The sequence below is a fragment of the Ochotona princeps genome, chromosome 15, assembly GCF_030435755.1.
Source record: "Ochotona princeps isolate mOchPri1 chromosome 15, mOchPri1.hap1, whole genome shotgun sequence".
In the NCBI taxonomy this organism is placed as follows: Eukaryota; Metazoa; Chordata; class Mammalia; order Lagomorpha; family Ochotonidae; genus Ochotona; species Ochotona princeps.
The window spans coordinates 17,028,029-17,040,957 of NC_080846.1; the positions used below are offsets into that span (position 1 = coordinate 17,028,029).

General features: G+C 57.5%; 1 protein-coding gene across 2 annotated transcripts; it reads left to right on the forward strand.

The window, feature by feature from the left end:
- The first annotated feature begins 6,053 nt into the window (after window positions 1–6,053).
- On the forward strand, window positions 6,054–12,635 carry NAB2 (NGFI-A binding protein 2). 2 transcript variants are annotated; one of them, XM_004582925.3, is made up of 7 exons: window positions 6,056–6,951; window positions 8,281–9,154; window positions 9,515–9,648; window positions 9,986–10,037; window positions 10,141–10,273; window positions 10,489–10,680; window positions 11,729–12,635. In XM_004582925.3, exons 1-7 carry the CDS (start codon window positions 6,176–6,178, stop codon window positions 11,836–11,838), a joined length of 2,271 nt encoding a protein of 756 aa, XP_004582982.2. In that variant the 5' UTR covers window positions 6,056–6,175; the 3' UTR covers window positions 11,839–12,635. The 2 variants fall into 2 exon arrangements, with proteins under 2 accessions (XP_004582983.2, XP_004582982.2); XM_004582926.2 differs by lacking the exon at window positions 10,489–10,680 and having other exon boundaries at window positions 6,054–6,951.
- Window positions 12,636–12,929: the final 294 nt, after the last annotated feature.

A 12,929-nucleotide genomic window follows, 5' to 3' on the forward strand; every position in this document is an offset into this window, starting at 1 on the left:
CACTTCATCGCATGCCAGCACTTTACATATTGGCTCCCTGTCATTCTTCCTTCCTCTACGCTGATGCTAAATACAGATCTGATCACATCACACTGACTGTGCCATGCATCAGAGAAACCTTACAGATCAGTGGGGTTGCTACCTAATGAAGTCCAGGGTCCTTAGACAGATCTAAAGCATGGGTGAAAGAAAAAGAACTAGGCCCTGAGGTGATGGCTCAGTGGCTAAATCCTTGCCGTGGATGTGCCAGGATCCTTTATGCGCACCAGTTCATGTCCCAGCTGCTTCACTTCCCATGCAGTTCCCTGATTGTGGCCTGGGAAAGCAGTAGAGGATGGCCCAAAAACTTGGGACCCTACATCCACGTGGGAGTACTACTGCCTCCTGGCTTCGAATAAGCTCAGGTCTGGCCATCACGGACACTTGGGGAGTAAACCAGTGTATGAAGCTCTTTCTTTCTGTCTCTCCTCCTCTAAATCTGCTGCTGCAATAAAAATAAAGAAATCATTAAAAAAAAAAAAAGAAAAAAGGAAGAACTACCATAATGCAATGCAACATTTATTACAAACTCTTAATGAAACACTTGCAGAAACAATACAGAATTTAGAAAGTCTTAAAGCCACTTGACAAAAATTTTGTCTATTGAATCTGATAAAAGTGGCTGTTTTATCTCATTCTAATAATTCATCTTTAGTGTATTTTATTTAGCAATGACTAATTTAAATTGTTTCAAATATCTATTTTTGTTTTAAAGATTTATTTTTTATTTGAAACGCAAACTTACAGAGAGAAGGAGAGAAAGAGAGAGGTCTTCCATGTGTGTTGATTCACTCCCCAAATATGTTCAACAGCCAGAGTTGAGCTGATCTAAAGCTAGGAGCCAGGAACTTCTTCTGGGTTTCCCGTGCAGGTGCAGGTTCCAAGGACTTTGGCCACACTCTACTGCCTTCCCAGGCCACAATCAGGGAAATGTTTGGGAAGGGTACCACCAGAACACAGATCAGCAAACATACAGGATGTTGGCTCAATAGGGTGGAAGATTAGCCTGTGAAGCCATGACGCCAACTCTAAGATTTATCTATTTTTATTTAAAAGGCAGATTTACAGAGAAAGAAAGTGAGTCAGGAAAAGATCTGCCATCCACTGGTTCAATTTCCAAATAACCATAACAGCTGGAACTGAACTGATCAGAAGCAAAGAGCCAGAAGCTTCTTCCAGCTCTCCCAAGGGGCCCAAAGTCCTGAGCCACATTTTGGTGCTTTCCCAGGCCAAATACAGAGAGCTGGATTAGAGATGGAGTAGCCAGGACACAAACTGGCACCCATATGTGATCCCAGCATTTGTAGGTGGGAGATTACCCAGCCAATCAAACCACTGTACCAACCCTGAAATTTTTTCTAAAGATTTATTTATTTGAAAGGCAGAGTTACAGTTAGAAAGAGAAACTCTTCCATCTGCTTGTTCACTCTCCAAATTACCACAACTACCAAGGATACTTAAGGCCAACTCAGGAGCCAGTTTTATTCAGGTCCCCAACTTGGGTACAGTGATCCAAGTAGTTGGGCCATCTTCCATTGCTTTCCCAGGTACATTATCAGGCAGTTGGATCTAAAGCAGAGTAGGGAAACTAGTACTACGGCACGGTAGGCTAAATCTCTGTCTGTGGCATCGTTTTGTATCCCAGTTGCTCCACTTCCAATCCAACTCACTGTTCATGACCTGGGAGGGTAGCCAAAGACGGCTCAAATCCTTGGGCCACTGCACTTATATGGGAGACCCAGAAGTTGTTCCTGCCTCCTAGCTTCAGATCAGTTTAGCTCCAGTTATTGTGGCCATTTGAGGAGTGACCCAGCAGACAGAAGACCTCTGTCTTTCCTTCTCTCTGTATCACCACCTTTCAAATAAAAATAAATTAGACCTTTCAAAAAAAAGTGGAACAGAGGGACAAGGAACCAGCACCCAAATGGGACTCCAACATCCCCAGCATCGCAGGAGCAGCTTCAATGGCCACACAACACCCCGCACCCAGAAATGTCTTTCTTAAACTGGTTATTAAGCAGAATCTGAGACTCACTTGTCTGCAAGGAACAAGGTCTAGTTTCTCAAACATTGCTTCTCACTTCCTTCAAGTGTTCATTCTAATCTCCTTGACTGGGAAGTTTTCATTCATACTTTAAAATATTGACCTGCATTTGAACCTCAAAGTTCTGATCTTTCTTGGGATGCCTGTCTAAACCAGTTTCCTCACAACCCCAAGTGGATCAGCAGCCTCCTTAGACCCCTCCCATTGCCTGAATCACTATTATGACCTTATTGGGCAACCACCTGCTTACAACCTGTCTCCCATCTCCCCTGATCTAAGTTCCTTACAGGCAGAAATTAGAATTTGATTGTATTGGAGAGATAAAATGGTTCTCTTTTTTTTGTAAAGATTTATTTTATTTTATTTTCATTACAAAGTCAGATATACAGAGAGGAGGAGAGACAGAGAGGAAGATCTCCCATCCGATGATTCACTCCCCAAGTGACCACAATGGCCGGTGCTGTGCCTATCCGAAGCCAAGAGCCAGGAACTTCTTCTAGGTCTCCCACACGGGTGCAGGTCTCAAGGCTTTGGGCCATCCTCGACTGCTTTCCCAGGCCACAAGCAGGGAGCTGGATGGGAAGTGGAGCTGCCAGGATTAGAACCGGCGCCCAAATGGAATCCCAGTGCGTTCAAGGCAAGGACTTTAGCCGCCAGGCCATGGCGCTGGGCCCATCCCCTCTTTTTTTTAACAGGAACTTTATTTGAAAGGTAGTGTCACAGAGAGGCAGGGAGAAGGACAAATATAGAGATCTTCCATCTGCTGGTTCACTCCCCAGGTGGCTGCTGGGCTGGGCCAAACGCCCGCAGCGAGGAGCTTCATGCTGGTCTCCCACTGAACACTTCTCCAGTGTTTGTGTGCATGTCAGATCATCAATTCTGACATGTTACTAAAGGAGGCAGAGGGGCATCATTTTATTTCTACTGCCGGGCAAGGGTATCTGCTTTCCAACCTTAGCACCTGGATAGATACAAACCAGTTTACCAAAAGAGTGGTTATTTGAGAATGCCAACAAGCCAGCCTTGCAGAACTCAATGGAAAAAAACACAAAAGAAGGGCCCAGCGCCATGGCCTAGCAGCTAAAGTCCTCCTCTTGAACGCGCTGGGATTCCATATGGACACCGGTTCTAATTCCGGCAGCTCCACTTCCCATCCAGCTCCCTGCTTGTGACCTGGGAAAGCAGTCAAGGACAGCCCAAAGCCTTGAGATCCTGCACCCACGGGGGAGACCTGGAAGAAGTTCCTGTCTCCTGGCTTCAGATCAGCGCAGCACCGGCCGTTGTGATCACTTGGGGAGTGAATCATCGGACGGAAGATCTTTCTCTCTGTCTCTCCTCCTCGTTGTATATCTGACTTTGCAATAAAATAAATAAATCTTGAAACACACACACACACACAGAAGACAAATTTCTCCCTCCAACAGTTTGGCCCAAACTCAGTCCCTTCTGGAGACAGAGATGTGTCCATTGCTGTTTTCCAAGTGGCTCAGGCCTTTGAACAGCATTCTCCACTTATTCCAGAGAGCCACGCAGACCGCAGCAGGCCTCTTTGCAGGAATCCGAGCTGAGTCTCCAACAATGTCAGAAGGGTGGAATTACTTCTACCTGCAGGTCAGGAGGAGGGGAGTAGAGGTGGGGAAGCCAGGAGTGTCAAGCCAGAACTGGGCAGGGTGGGCGTGGCAGCAGGGAGGGCACAGCCTGGCCAGCACAGTTGCCTTTTAGAAGGAAATCTACCCAGGCCCAGGACCCACAATTCTCCGGGCCTATAGGCTCCTGGCTTCCCTACCACCCTCTCCTGGAAACCTTACGACAAAAGATATAACTTTCCTTTATGGAACAGATCAATATAGATACTAATCCTGGGAGTATTAATACTTGATTAGATGAGATCTGCTGTTCGCCTCTGATTAGATGAGATCTGCTGTTCGCCTCTGAGAAAACGCTCAAGGTGGAGAGGGCGAGAAGCAGCTGAATCTGCTGGCCAAGTGATCCCCAGAATGCAGACTGTGGAAAACGAAATGAAAATGTCGATATTTTATCCCTACCCACCCCCCTGTACTCATGTTTGCCCCATTCCTACATCTGTATCACTTTTTTTTTTTTTTTTTTTTTTTGCTATAGTTCCTCGTGGTCTCCTTTCTCGTTCATTCCTCTCGCTAAAGGCTGGAAATTCCTTGTTCTCGGAGGAAGGGAGTAGGCGGCGAGCTGGAGGCGGCAAGAGTAGGAGGGAAGCCAGGAGCAAGCGGCGGGCAGCGGGCTGCGGGGGGTGATCCAGGCCCCGGGGGAGGGCTGTAGGTTTTCTACATGTGCGAATTTTTAAATTAACACACAGGGGGCTCGCAGGTAAACCTAGAAACACGGAGAGTGGCACAAGTCGATAAAAGCACACAAACACCTAGCGTCGCGGTGCAGACGCACCAAATGGCACGAGCGTCAGACACGTGCCCAGCACTCGGCCATTTGCGGGGTGTTCACGCAGTCTCCCGTCTGGACCGCGAGCCACAAACACCGGGGACTTTCACTCGCGCACCCGGACGTCTGATGACTCCCTTGGAGGTAGGAGCAGCAGACGGGCCCCCTCCGCAGGGTTTCCTCTCCCTCCAACTCAGGCCGAGGACCCGCCCAGGACCCCGGGGATTGGAGATCTCAGAGTCGAATCCTCCCTTGCCGCCCCGCATGGGCCGGGACTCAGGCGCGCCGGGCAACCGGCTAGGTTGCCGCCTCCTGGGCCGCTCCACCCCGCTGCAGCCTGGCGGGCGGCTCCCTCCAGAGCGCAGACCTCGGCACCGCCCCAGGGGGCCGGGTGGGAAGGAGGGGGGCGCCGGGAGCAGAGGCTGCGTGGGCGGAGGATGTGCGTCACGGGGAGCGTGGGACGGGGGAGGGAGGGGGCACGTGGAAACCCGGGGCCAGCGGCTGGCAGCCCAGGCTCCAAAATAACCCGACGGGGCGTGGGGGAGGGGACTCGGGCAGTGCCCCTGAGGGCAGCCCTCCATCTGGCCGCGTCCTCCAGTTGCGGGACTGAGAGTTGGAGGGATGACTCTGCCCGCTCCCGCCACCCTATCCCACTACGTTAGGCGCTTCATTGGCTGGAGACGACAGACCTGAGCTACTGAAATCACACACACACACACACACACACACACACACACACACACACACACACACACACCATTTTCCCCTGTCCTTACTAGGGACAGCAAGGTCCCCTGGCCAAGCCGGAATGTGGAACCAGCCCCGACCCACGCCACCCACGCCCAGCCTGGCCACTCAGTAGTGCGGAATGGCGGGGCGGGGCTGAAGCTTTGCCCGAGGAGTATCCTCGCCTTGGGCTAGTCTGCTCGCTTCCCGCCGCCCCCACCTCATTTTCCCTAGGTCGGGCCCTTGGAGCCCCCGCCCGCTTACCACCTCCACAACCACTACCACCCCGCAACCAGTCCTCCAAGCCGTGGGCGGGAGAGAAATGGGAACCAGATGGGCTAAGAGAAACCCAGGGGGAGGGTGGGCTGCGCAAAGTCGGGGAGGATAGGGCCTCGGGCCCCAGGAAGGCGCCCCTCCCTCGCCGCCTCCACAGCGAGTCACGTCGGACGCCTGGGCCTCCCGCTCCTTTTCTGGACTCTGGGGTGATGTCCCGACACGAGGACCTGCCTCCTACCTGTGCCGCAAAGCTCCCAAGGAGCGGGGCCCTATCCTCAAGCAATGAGGTGCGGAGAGTAGAGGCGAGCGGAGCGCGCCCCCCGCCCCTGCCTGGCCAGGCTAACAGACGCTCAGCGCACGCTGAAGCGGTGGCTTCCAGCACGACCCGCCCATTCCCGTTTCCCAAACTTCGCCAAAGGCTCGAGGTGGGGATGGAGGCGGTCAGGGTTTCCGAGAGCGGCGCCCTCGAGTCACTCGTTTTAGGACTAGGGAAGGGCTGAGCTACCCAAGATGCGCCTTGGGTGAAGGAAGTGTGGGGGTCACCTGGCTTCGAAGGGGCAGCCACGAGCCCTGAACCCTCGCCAACCTGCCCCGGCTCACTTCTAGCCTCCGCGTACGCACTGCAGCGCCAAGCCTACGCCCGGGAGGCCGCGGGTGTCCGCGCAGTTGTTGCGGTGCATGTGCAGTCCGCGCGCTACCCCGTGTCTTTGTGTACCTGTGCGTGGTTGTGCAACTCTCTCCTTTCGGAGAGGTAGGGGTGGCGGCGGCGAGGTGGGGGAAGTAGGAATGTCGCCGGCGGGGCGCTCACGTGGGTGCGTGGGCGCGGAGAGGGCCGGTTGTGCATCCGGCGTGGGCGGCACGGAGCGACCTCGCCCCGCCCGCTGGGCCCCCAAGCCCGCCCTCCACAGCCCGGCCTCGGTCACCTCGGTCCCCAACTCGGCGCCCGGGCTCCGAATCCCCGCCCCAACCCCCGGCTCTCAAACCCCCTCCCCGCGTCTCCGCCTCGCTCTGTCTCTGTGCCTTGGCATCTACGCGGCCGAGAGGCCCTGGCGCCCGCCCCCCGCCCCCCGGCCCCAGCCCCCGGCTCTGCCCACGCCCTCCGCCCGCCAGCCCGGCAGCCAGCGCAGCGCCGGGCCTCGCTCCCCGTGCGTCCTGCGGAGGCGGAGGCGCGGAGCGGCGGCGGGCGCAGCCGGGGAGGTGGGGGTAGAGGCACAGACAGAGGCGCGGAGGCTCGGAGAGAGAGGACGTGGAGGGAGGGACGGAGCCTGGACAGCGGTGGACACGGCCGCGCGCGCAGGGAAGAGCGCAGCGCGCAGCAGGCGCCGAGCGCCGGGCAGCGACAGGGGCAGCCTGGGTGGTCTCCGGCCGTCCATGCAGAGAGCGCCCTCCCCCACCGCTGAGCAGCCGCCGGGCGGAGGGGACAGCGCCCGCCGGACCCCGCAGCCCAGACTCAAGTTAGTGGGCAGAGGGAGGCAGCGGGAGTGGAACGGGGTGGAGATGGGCTGGGAGTGGGTTCCGGAGGGCGGAGGGTTAGGCAAGGATGTGGGGGAAACGGGACCTGGTGTGGGAGGTGGAGACGAATGGTAAAGGGCGTGAGTCTAAGGATGAGGGGGCCCTGGGAGCAGGCGACGGGCTGTGCAGGTGGAGAGCAGACAGCAGCACTCCTTTTTCCCGTTTCGTCTGTGGGCATGACCTGGCATGCGAACCCCCTGTAAGGAATGCGGGAGCCCACGAGTGCTAGGGAAAGCCCAAGGGATGGAGCTAGCAACAATGCCCAGTGGGGGGCACAGGGCTGGTTCCGTCTGTAAAGGGTACAGAACGCGCAGAGTCCCCGCGGTCACGGAGAAGGCGGCGCCTTTGAGTTGCGGAAACACCAGCGAGCAGCCGTGAGCGTCCACGGGGTTCCTACCTTCGGGGCGTTCTTTGCCCTCAGCACCCTTCCTTCCCGGTCTGAGGAGGGGCGTCTCTGAGGGCCAGCCCCTCCCTTAGGAGCTCTTGAGCGGCTCTCCCACCCCACTGCACTGGGAGATGTGGGTGGGAAAATAAAGGAGGAGAGAGTAGGCGGGAGCCCCTAGGCGCTGCTCGCCCACAGACGCTCCACAGTGGGAGGGTGTGGGGGTGGAGCGGGCCCCAGAGCAGAACAATCGAACGTCCCGCCGCTCCCCCCACCGCCTGAGTGGAAGGGACAGTGGGGAGCAAGTGGGAGGGGGAAGGTCACTGGACCAAACAGGGGTTGTGGGCAGCCTAGGAGGGAGGAGGAGGCCTGGGAGGAGAGTAAGGTGCGTTAGGAACGCTTGATCCATGCAGAAAACTGAAGGGATAGGAGCAACTGGGGAAAGGCAGAGCCAGGGACACACCCCTCCCTCTCAGCCCCCTTGGTGGAATGCTGTCAGGGTTTGCAGCTGGCCAGCCAGGGTGTCCCCAGCGCACTTTAAACCCTTCTGCTGCGGGGTATCCCTAGGTGAGGACTGTTTTAGGGGAGAGGCAGGCAGGTCCCACCGTAGTAGGAATGGTACTGGTTAGCTTCCAGGACTGGAGTCATCCTGCCCCCTGGCCAGGAGAACAGATCTGAACATTGAGGGTGAATGCTTGGCTGGCACCAACAAGGCACTGCTGGCTTTGGGTGCTTCTAGTTCGTGTGGGATGTAGTGGCATGTCCGTGCCTCTGGGCAGAGATGACATGGAGGGCTGGCAGGACAGAGGGAGCAGTTGTTAGCCAGTGATGGAGCATGTGTTGCCACCCCACTGGAGGACCTCACTCTGACTGCTTCTCTGCTCTTCAGGCCTAGTACCCGGGCCATGGCCCTGCCCCGGACTCTGGGAGAACTGCAGCTGTACCGGGTCCTGCAGCGTGCCAATCTCCTCTCCTACTATGAGACCTTCATCCAGCAGGGAGGCGACGACGTGCAGCAGCTGTGTGAGGCAGGCGAGGAGGAGTTCCTGGAGATCATGGCGCTGGTGGGCATGGCCACCAAGCCCCTCCATGTCCGGCGCCTACAGAAAGCACTGAGGGAATGGGCCACTAACCCAGGTCTCTTCAGCCAGCCCGTGCCTGCTGTGCCTGTCTCCAGCATCCCACTGTTCAAGATCTCTGAGACTGCGGGCACCCGCAAAGGCAGCATGAGCAATGGGCACAGCAGCCCAGGGGAGAAGGTGGGCGGAGCCCGCAGCTTTAGTCCCAAGAGCCCTCTTGAACTTGGAGAAAAACTGTCACCACTGCCTGGGGGTCCTGGCACAGGGGACCCTCGGATTTGGCCAGGCAGGAGTACTCCAGAATCAGACGCTGGGGCGGGAGGAGAAGAGGAGACTGGCTCACCCCCCTTTTCCCCACCTGCAGGGGGCGCAGTCCCTGAGGGGCCTGGGGCTGGGGGTCTGGCAGCAGGTGGGGCCGGAGGTAGTCCAGACCGCCTGGAACCAGAAATGGTCCGCATGGTGGTGGAGAGCGTGGAGAGGATCTTCCGAAGTTTCCCAAGGGGGGATGCTGGGGAGGTGACTTCCCTGCTAAAGCTGAATAAGAAGCTGGCTCGGAGTGTGGGGCACATCTTCGAGATGGATGACAACGACAGCCAGAAGGAAGAAGAGATTCGCAAGTACAGCATCATCTATGGCCGCTTTGACTCCAAGCGGAGGGAGGGCAAGCAGCTGAGCCTGCATGAGGTGAGGCCTGGGGCTTTTGGGCTGTTGCCTGCCTCCCCTAGGTGTCCCTGTGTCCTCTCTGATTCCATCTCATGGCCCGTCCAGCTCTCACCTCCTATATGCCCCCAGGCCCATTTGCCAGGGTGTTTCCATCCTGGACAGAGATGATGTTAGCTGGTGACCAGTTGTGGAGCTTGTGTCACTCAGTACCATGCATGAGGTGGGGTGGTGGGAGGAGGCATTCCTGGGGAGCTGTAGGGGCTGAGCTGCCAGGCTGTATCAGAGCCAAGGCAGACTCCATGGATGTGGACAGGGCAGGGCTGCATGAGGCAGTAGAGGAGGAGCTGAGTTTCTGACGGACTGGCTGCTCCCTCTACACAGCTGACTATCAATGAGGCCGCTGCCCAGTTCTGCATGAGGGACAACACGCTGTTGCTGCGGCGGGTGGAGCTGTTCTCCCTGTCTCGCCAGGTGGCCCGCGAGAGCACCTACCTGTCCTCCCTGAAGGGCTCCAGGTGAGACCCCCTTCCCTTTTGGCATTGGCATCCCGCCAGGAATCGAGTCATGTCCTACCCTGTAGCTCAGGCAGCTCCCAGTCTGCTTCTCATCCACCTGCAGGTCCTACGTCTGGCTGGGTTGACTCCTTTGAGGCCTGATTCTCCCTAAATCCTCCCATCGCAGGTTCCCTCAAACACCTGCCCCCAGCCATTGTACTAAGCAAGAGACCCTGTCCCTCCTCAGCCAACTGTTTTGCACAAGTGTCAAGTTGTCCATGTACCTCTGGCCACCTCTTGGCCCTGCCAATCATGTGACTCTCCCTAATGTGACCTTTCCTGCTGACTGTCTTTGCAGGCTGCACCCTGAAGAGTTGGCAGGCCCTCCACTGAAGAAGCTGAAGCAAGAGGTGTGTTTTACAGAATGCCTGGAGGGGAAGCATGCCTTTCCTTGCCAGCTCCTCATTTTCCCTTCCCTTCTTCCATGCACGCCATCTTTTGGGGTGTACACAGGTTGGAGAACAGAGTCACTCTGAAATCCAGCAGCCTCCCTCAGGCCCTGAGTCCTATGCACCACCATACCGCCCCGGCCTGGAGGAAGACAGTGCCAGCCTGTCTGGGGAGAGCCTCGATGGTCACCTGCAGGGTGAGTGTGCACCAGGACACCCTCTCTCAGCTGGGGGAGGCAGGAGGGATGAGCATGGGAGGAGCGAGCTGGGAGATAGCTATCTTCCATGGGCGCTGGGGAGCCTGACACCGTCTTGACCAGAGGGCCTCGGCCTGGCTGCATGGTTGAAGGGTGGATGGAGGGAGGTTTCCACCTGCTACAGCCCCTTTCCTGACCAGTGCCCATGCCCACAGCTGTGGGGTCGTGCCCAAGGCTGACGCCGCCCCCTGCTGACCTGCCTCTGGCATTACCAACCCATGGGCTGTGGAGCCGCCACATCCTGCAGCAGACACTGATGGATGAGGGGCTGCGGCTCGCCCGCCTCGTCTCCCACGACCGCGTGGGCCGCCTCAGCCCCTGTGTGCCTGCAAAGCCACCCCTCGCAGGTGAGGCAGCCAGCAGTGCTGTCCCCAAAGCACCCCGGCCACTTGGGCCCCCACACCCCACCCCTGCTATGGCCACAGCAATCCTGGTGCCCTGGGGCCCAGGTGGGAGGAAGAAAAGGGGAGGTGGTCTCCCATAGGGGTCAGTAGATGGAGAGGCCACGGGAGGGCTGGTGCCTGCCAGGCAGGCTGAGCTCTGCCCAGAGCCAGACCCTGGTAGGGAGGGTCTGAGCATGTCTTGCGCTCTGGGATCCCCCCAGGGGAGGGGGAAGCAGGGCTACACAGGATAGGTGGCTGAGGAAGAGTCACCAAGGGACTTGAACCAGTGCAGGAGGGTAGAGCAGGTGGCGAGTTGTGGGGAACATGTTGCCCAGCTTGGAGGCCAGGGAGCCCCGAAGGGGATGCTTTACGTGTGGATAGGAGAAAAGGGAGTGGGCCGGCAGAGGGCCGGGCAGCTGGCTGGGCTGAGAGTGACGCAGCAGACAAAGCCACCAACCCTGGCTTGGTATTTTTAAACTGTGTGTGGGTGGGTGGTGGGGGTGGGGACTGAGAGGGGAGGGGGGCTCTTCTAGAGGGAGGAGCTGGGAGGCTGGCTTCCTGTGGTTCCCCCCACCCCACCCGATTTGGCTACCAAAAACCTTGGGGCGCCATGGCAGGGTGGGTAGGTAGGTAGGTAGGTAGGTGGGTGGGTGGGTGGAGGTCTGGGAGGGGGCCAGAGATGAAAGGGGGTGGCAGAGCCTGAGAAGGGGGGAGGGGAAGAGGTCAGAGCCAAGCCACCCCCGCAGCTCCCGACAGAACCAGAAATTCCAGCAGAACAGAGGCGGGAGAGAAAGACAGCCACACAGCACCAGGCAGGGGAGGGGGCTCCACACACACTTGGGTGGACACCCCTCCACACCCCCTGCCCCTGTAGCCATACCACAGGCTGAAGACAGGAGGCTTAGTGAGCCGAGCCCAGCTTCAGAGCTCACTCTCCCCAGCCTGGTCATCGTCACCTCTCTCTACAGCCTCCACGAGACTGTATCACCTAACCTGCCCTTTCCCCCTACAGAGTTTGAAGAAGGGCTGCTGGACCGATGCCCTGCCCCGGGGCCCCACCCTGCCCTGGTGGAAGGCCGCAGGAGCAGCGTCAAAGTGGAAGCTGAGGCCAGCCGGCAGTGAGGGGCAGACTGGTGCCACCTGCCCTGCTGGGCACCCCAGCCTTCTGGTTCACACGGACCCCCGGAATGCCTGCCCCAACACTAGGACAATAGGGGCGTCTGGTCACAGCTTCTGCAGCCTCTGCACCTACTCCAGGAGCGGAGAGCTGTGGGGCTTCAAGCAATAACGAGCAGGGGCCTGGCGAGAAGATACAAGCAGGGTGCTTGGTGTCCTCTCCTGCCCCTCCCTCCCCCCACCCGCCCACAGCAAGGGGTCAAGGCCTGCGCTCTGGAGCCTGAGGGACCCCTCCCTCCCACAGCACACTCCCATTCTTCCTAGGTTGGCATTGGTGTGTGTGCTGAGCAGTTGGATTGCGTCTGGACATGGGGGAAGGGGGACTACGCTGGGAGGGTCCAGCATCTAAAAAGGGCAACATTGTCCCTCCTGGAACTGGAGGACTGAGGGTCTGGAAATCCTGGACCTGCACATTTCTCCCTGCCCCTTCCCCGTTTTTTGTGCTTCTAGTTTGTCTCTTTACTTTAACAAGTGCTACAGTCTGCCCCCTTCCCACCTCAACCCTTTCTCTCCCCTGCAAGTCCTCAGCAATTTTTTCCCTCCTGCTCTCTGGTGGGGGGGCGGGGGGATCCCCTCAGCGGCCCCCTCAGAAGGCCTGGGTCCACTCAGGGTCTCCCCCTCGCCAGCTGGGGGCTAGACCCCCAGCACCTAGCCGAGCAGTTAGAGCATCTTTCTTTTCAGATTGTGTACAGTAGATTATTTATTTTGTTATTTTGGAATAAAATTTATTTTATGGCTTAGGATCTATGACTCCCTGCAAAGAGAGAGGATTGGGGATGGAGATGGGGTGGGGATGATGGAAGGAAGCTGGCAATGTGTGTGTATGTTGAGGACGAGTAGAACAAAAAAGAAGTGATGGGCAGGGCCTCTTGGTAGCTTTGGAAGGCTAGACTTGGACTGCTGGACTGCACTGTCACCTCCAGGCCCCAGGGGTGGCATTGGAGGCCCTAGAGTTGTATACATAGTAGATGGCACACAACCCACCAGAGCACAAACAAGTCACAGCACATTTGGGCTCAGATGTCATAGAGCCCTGT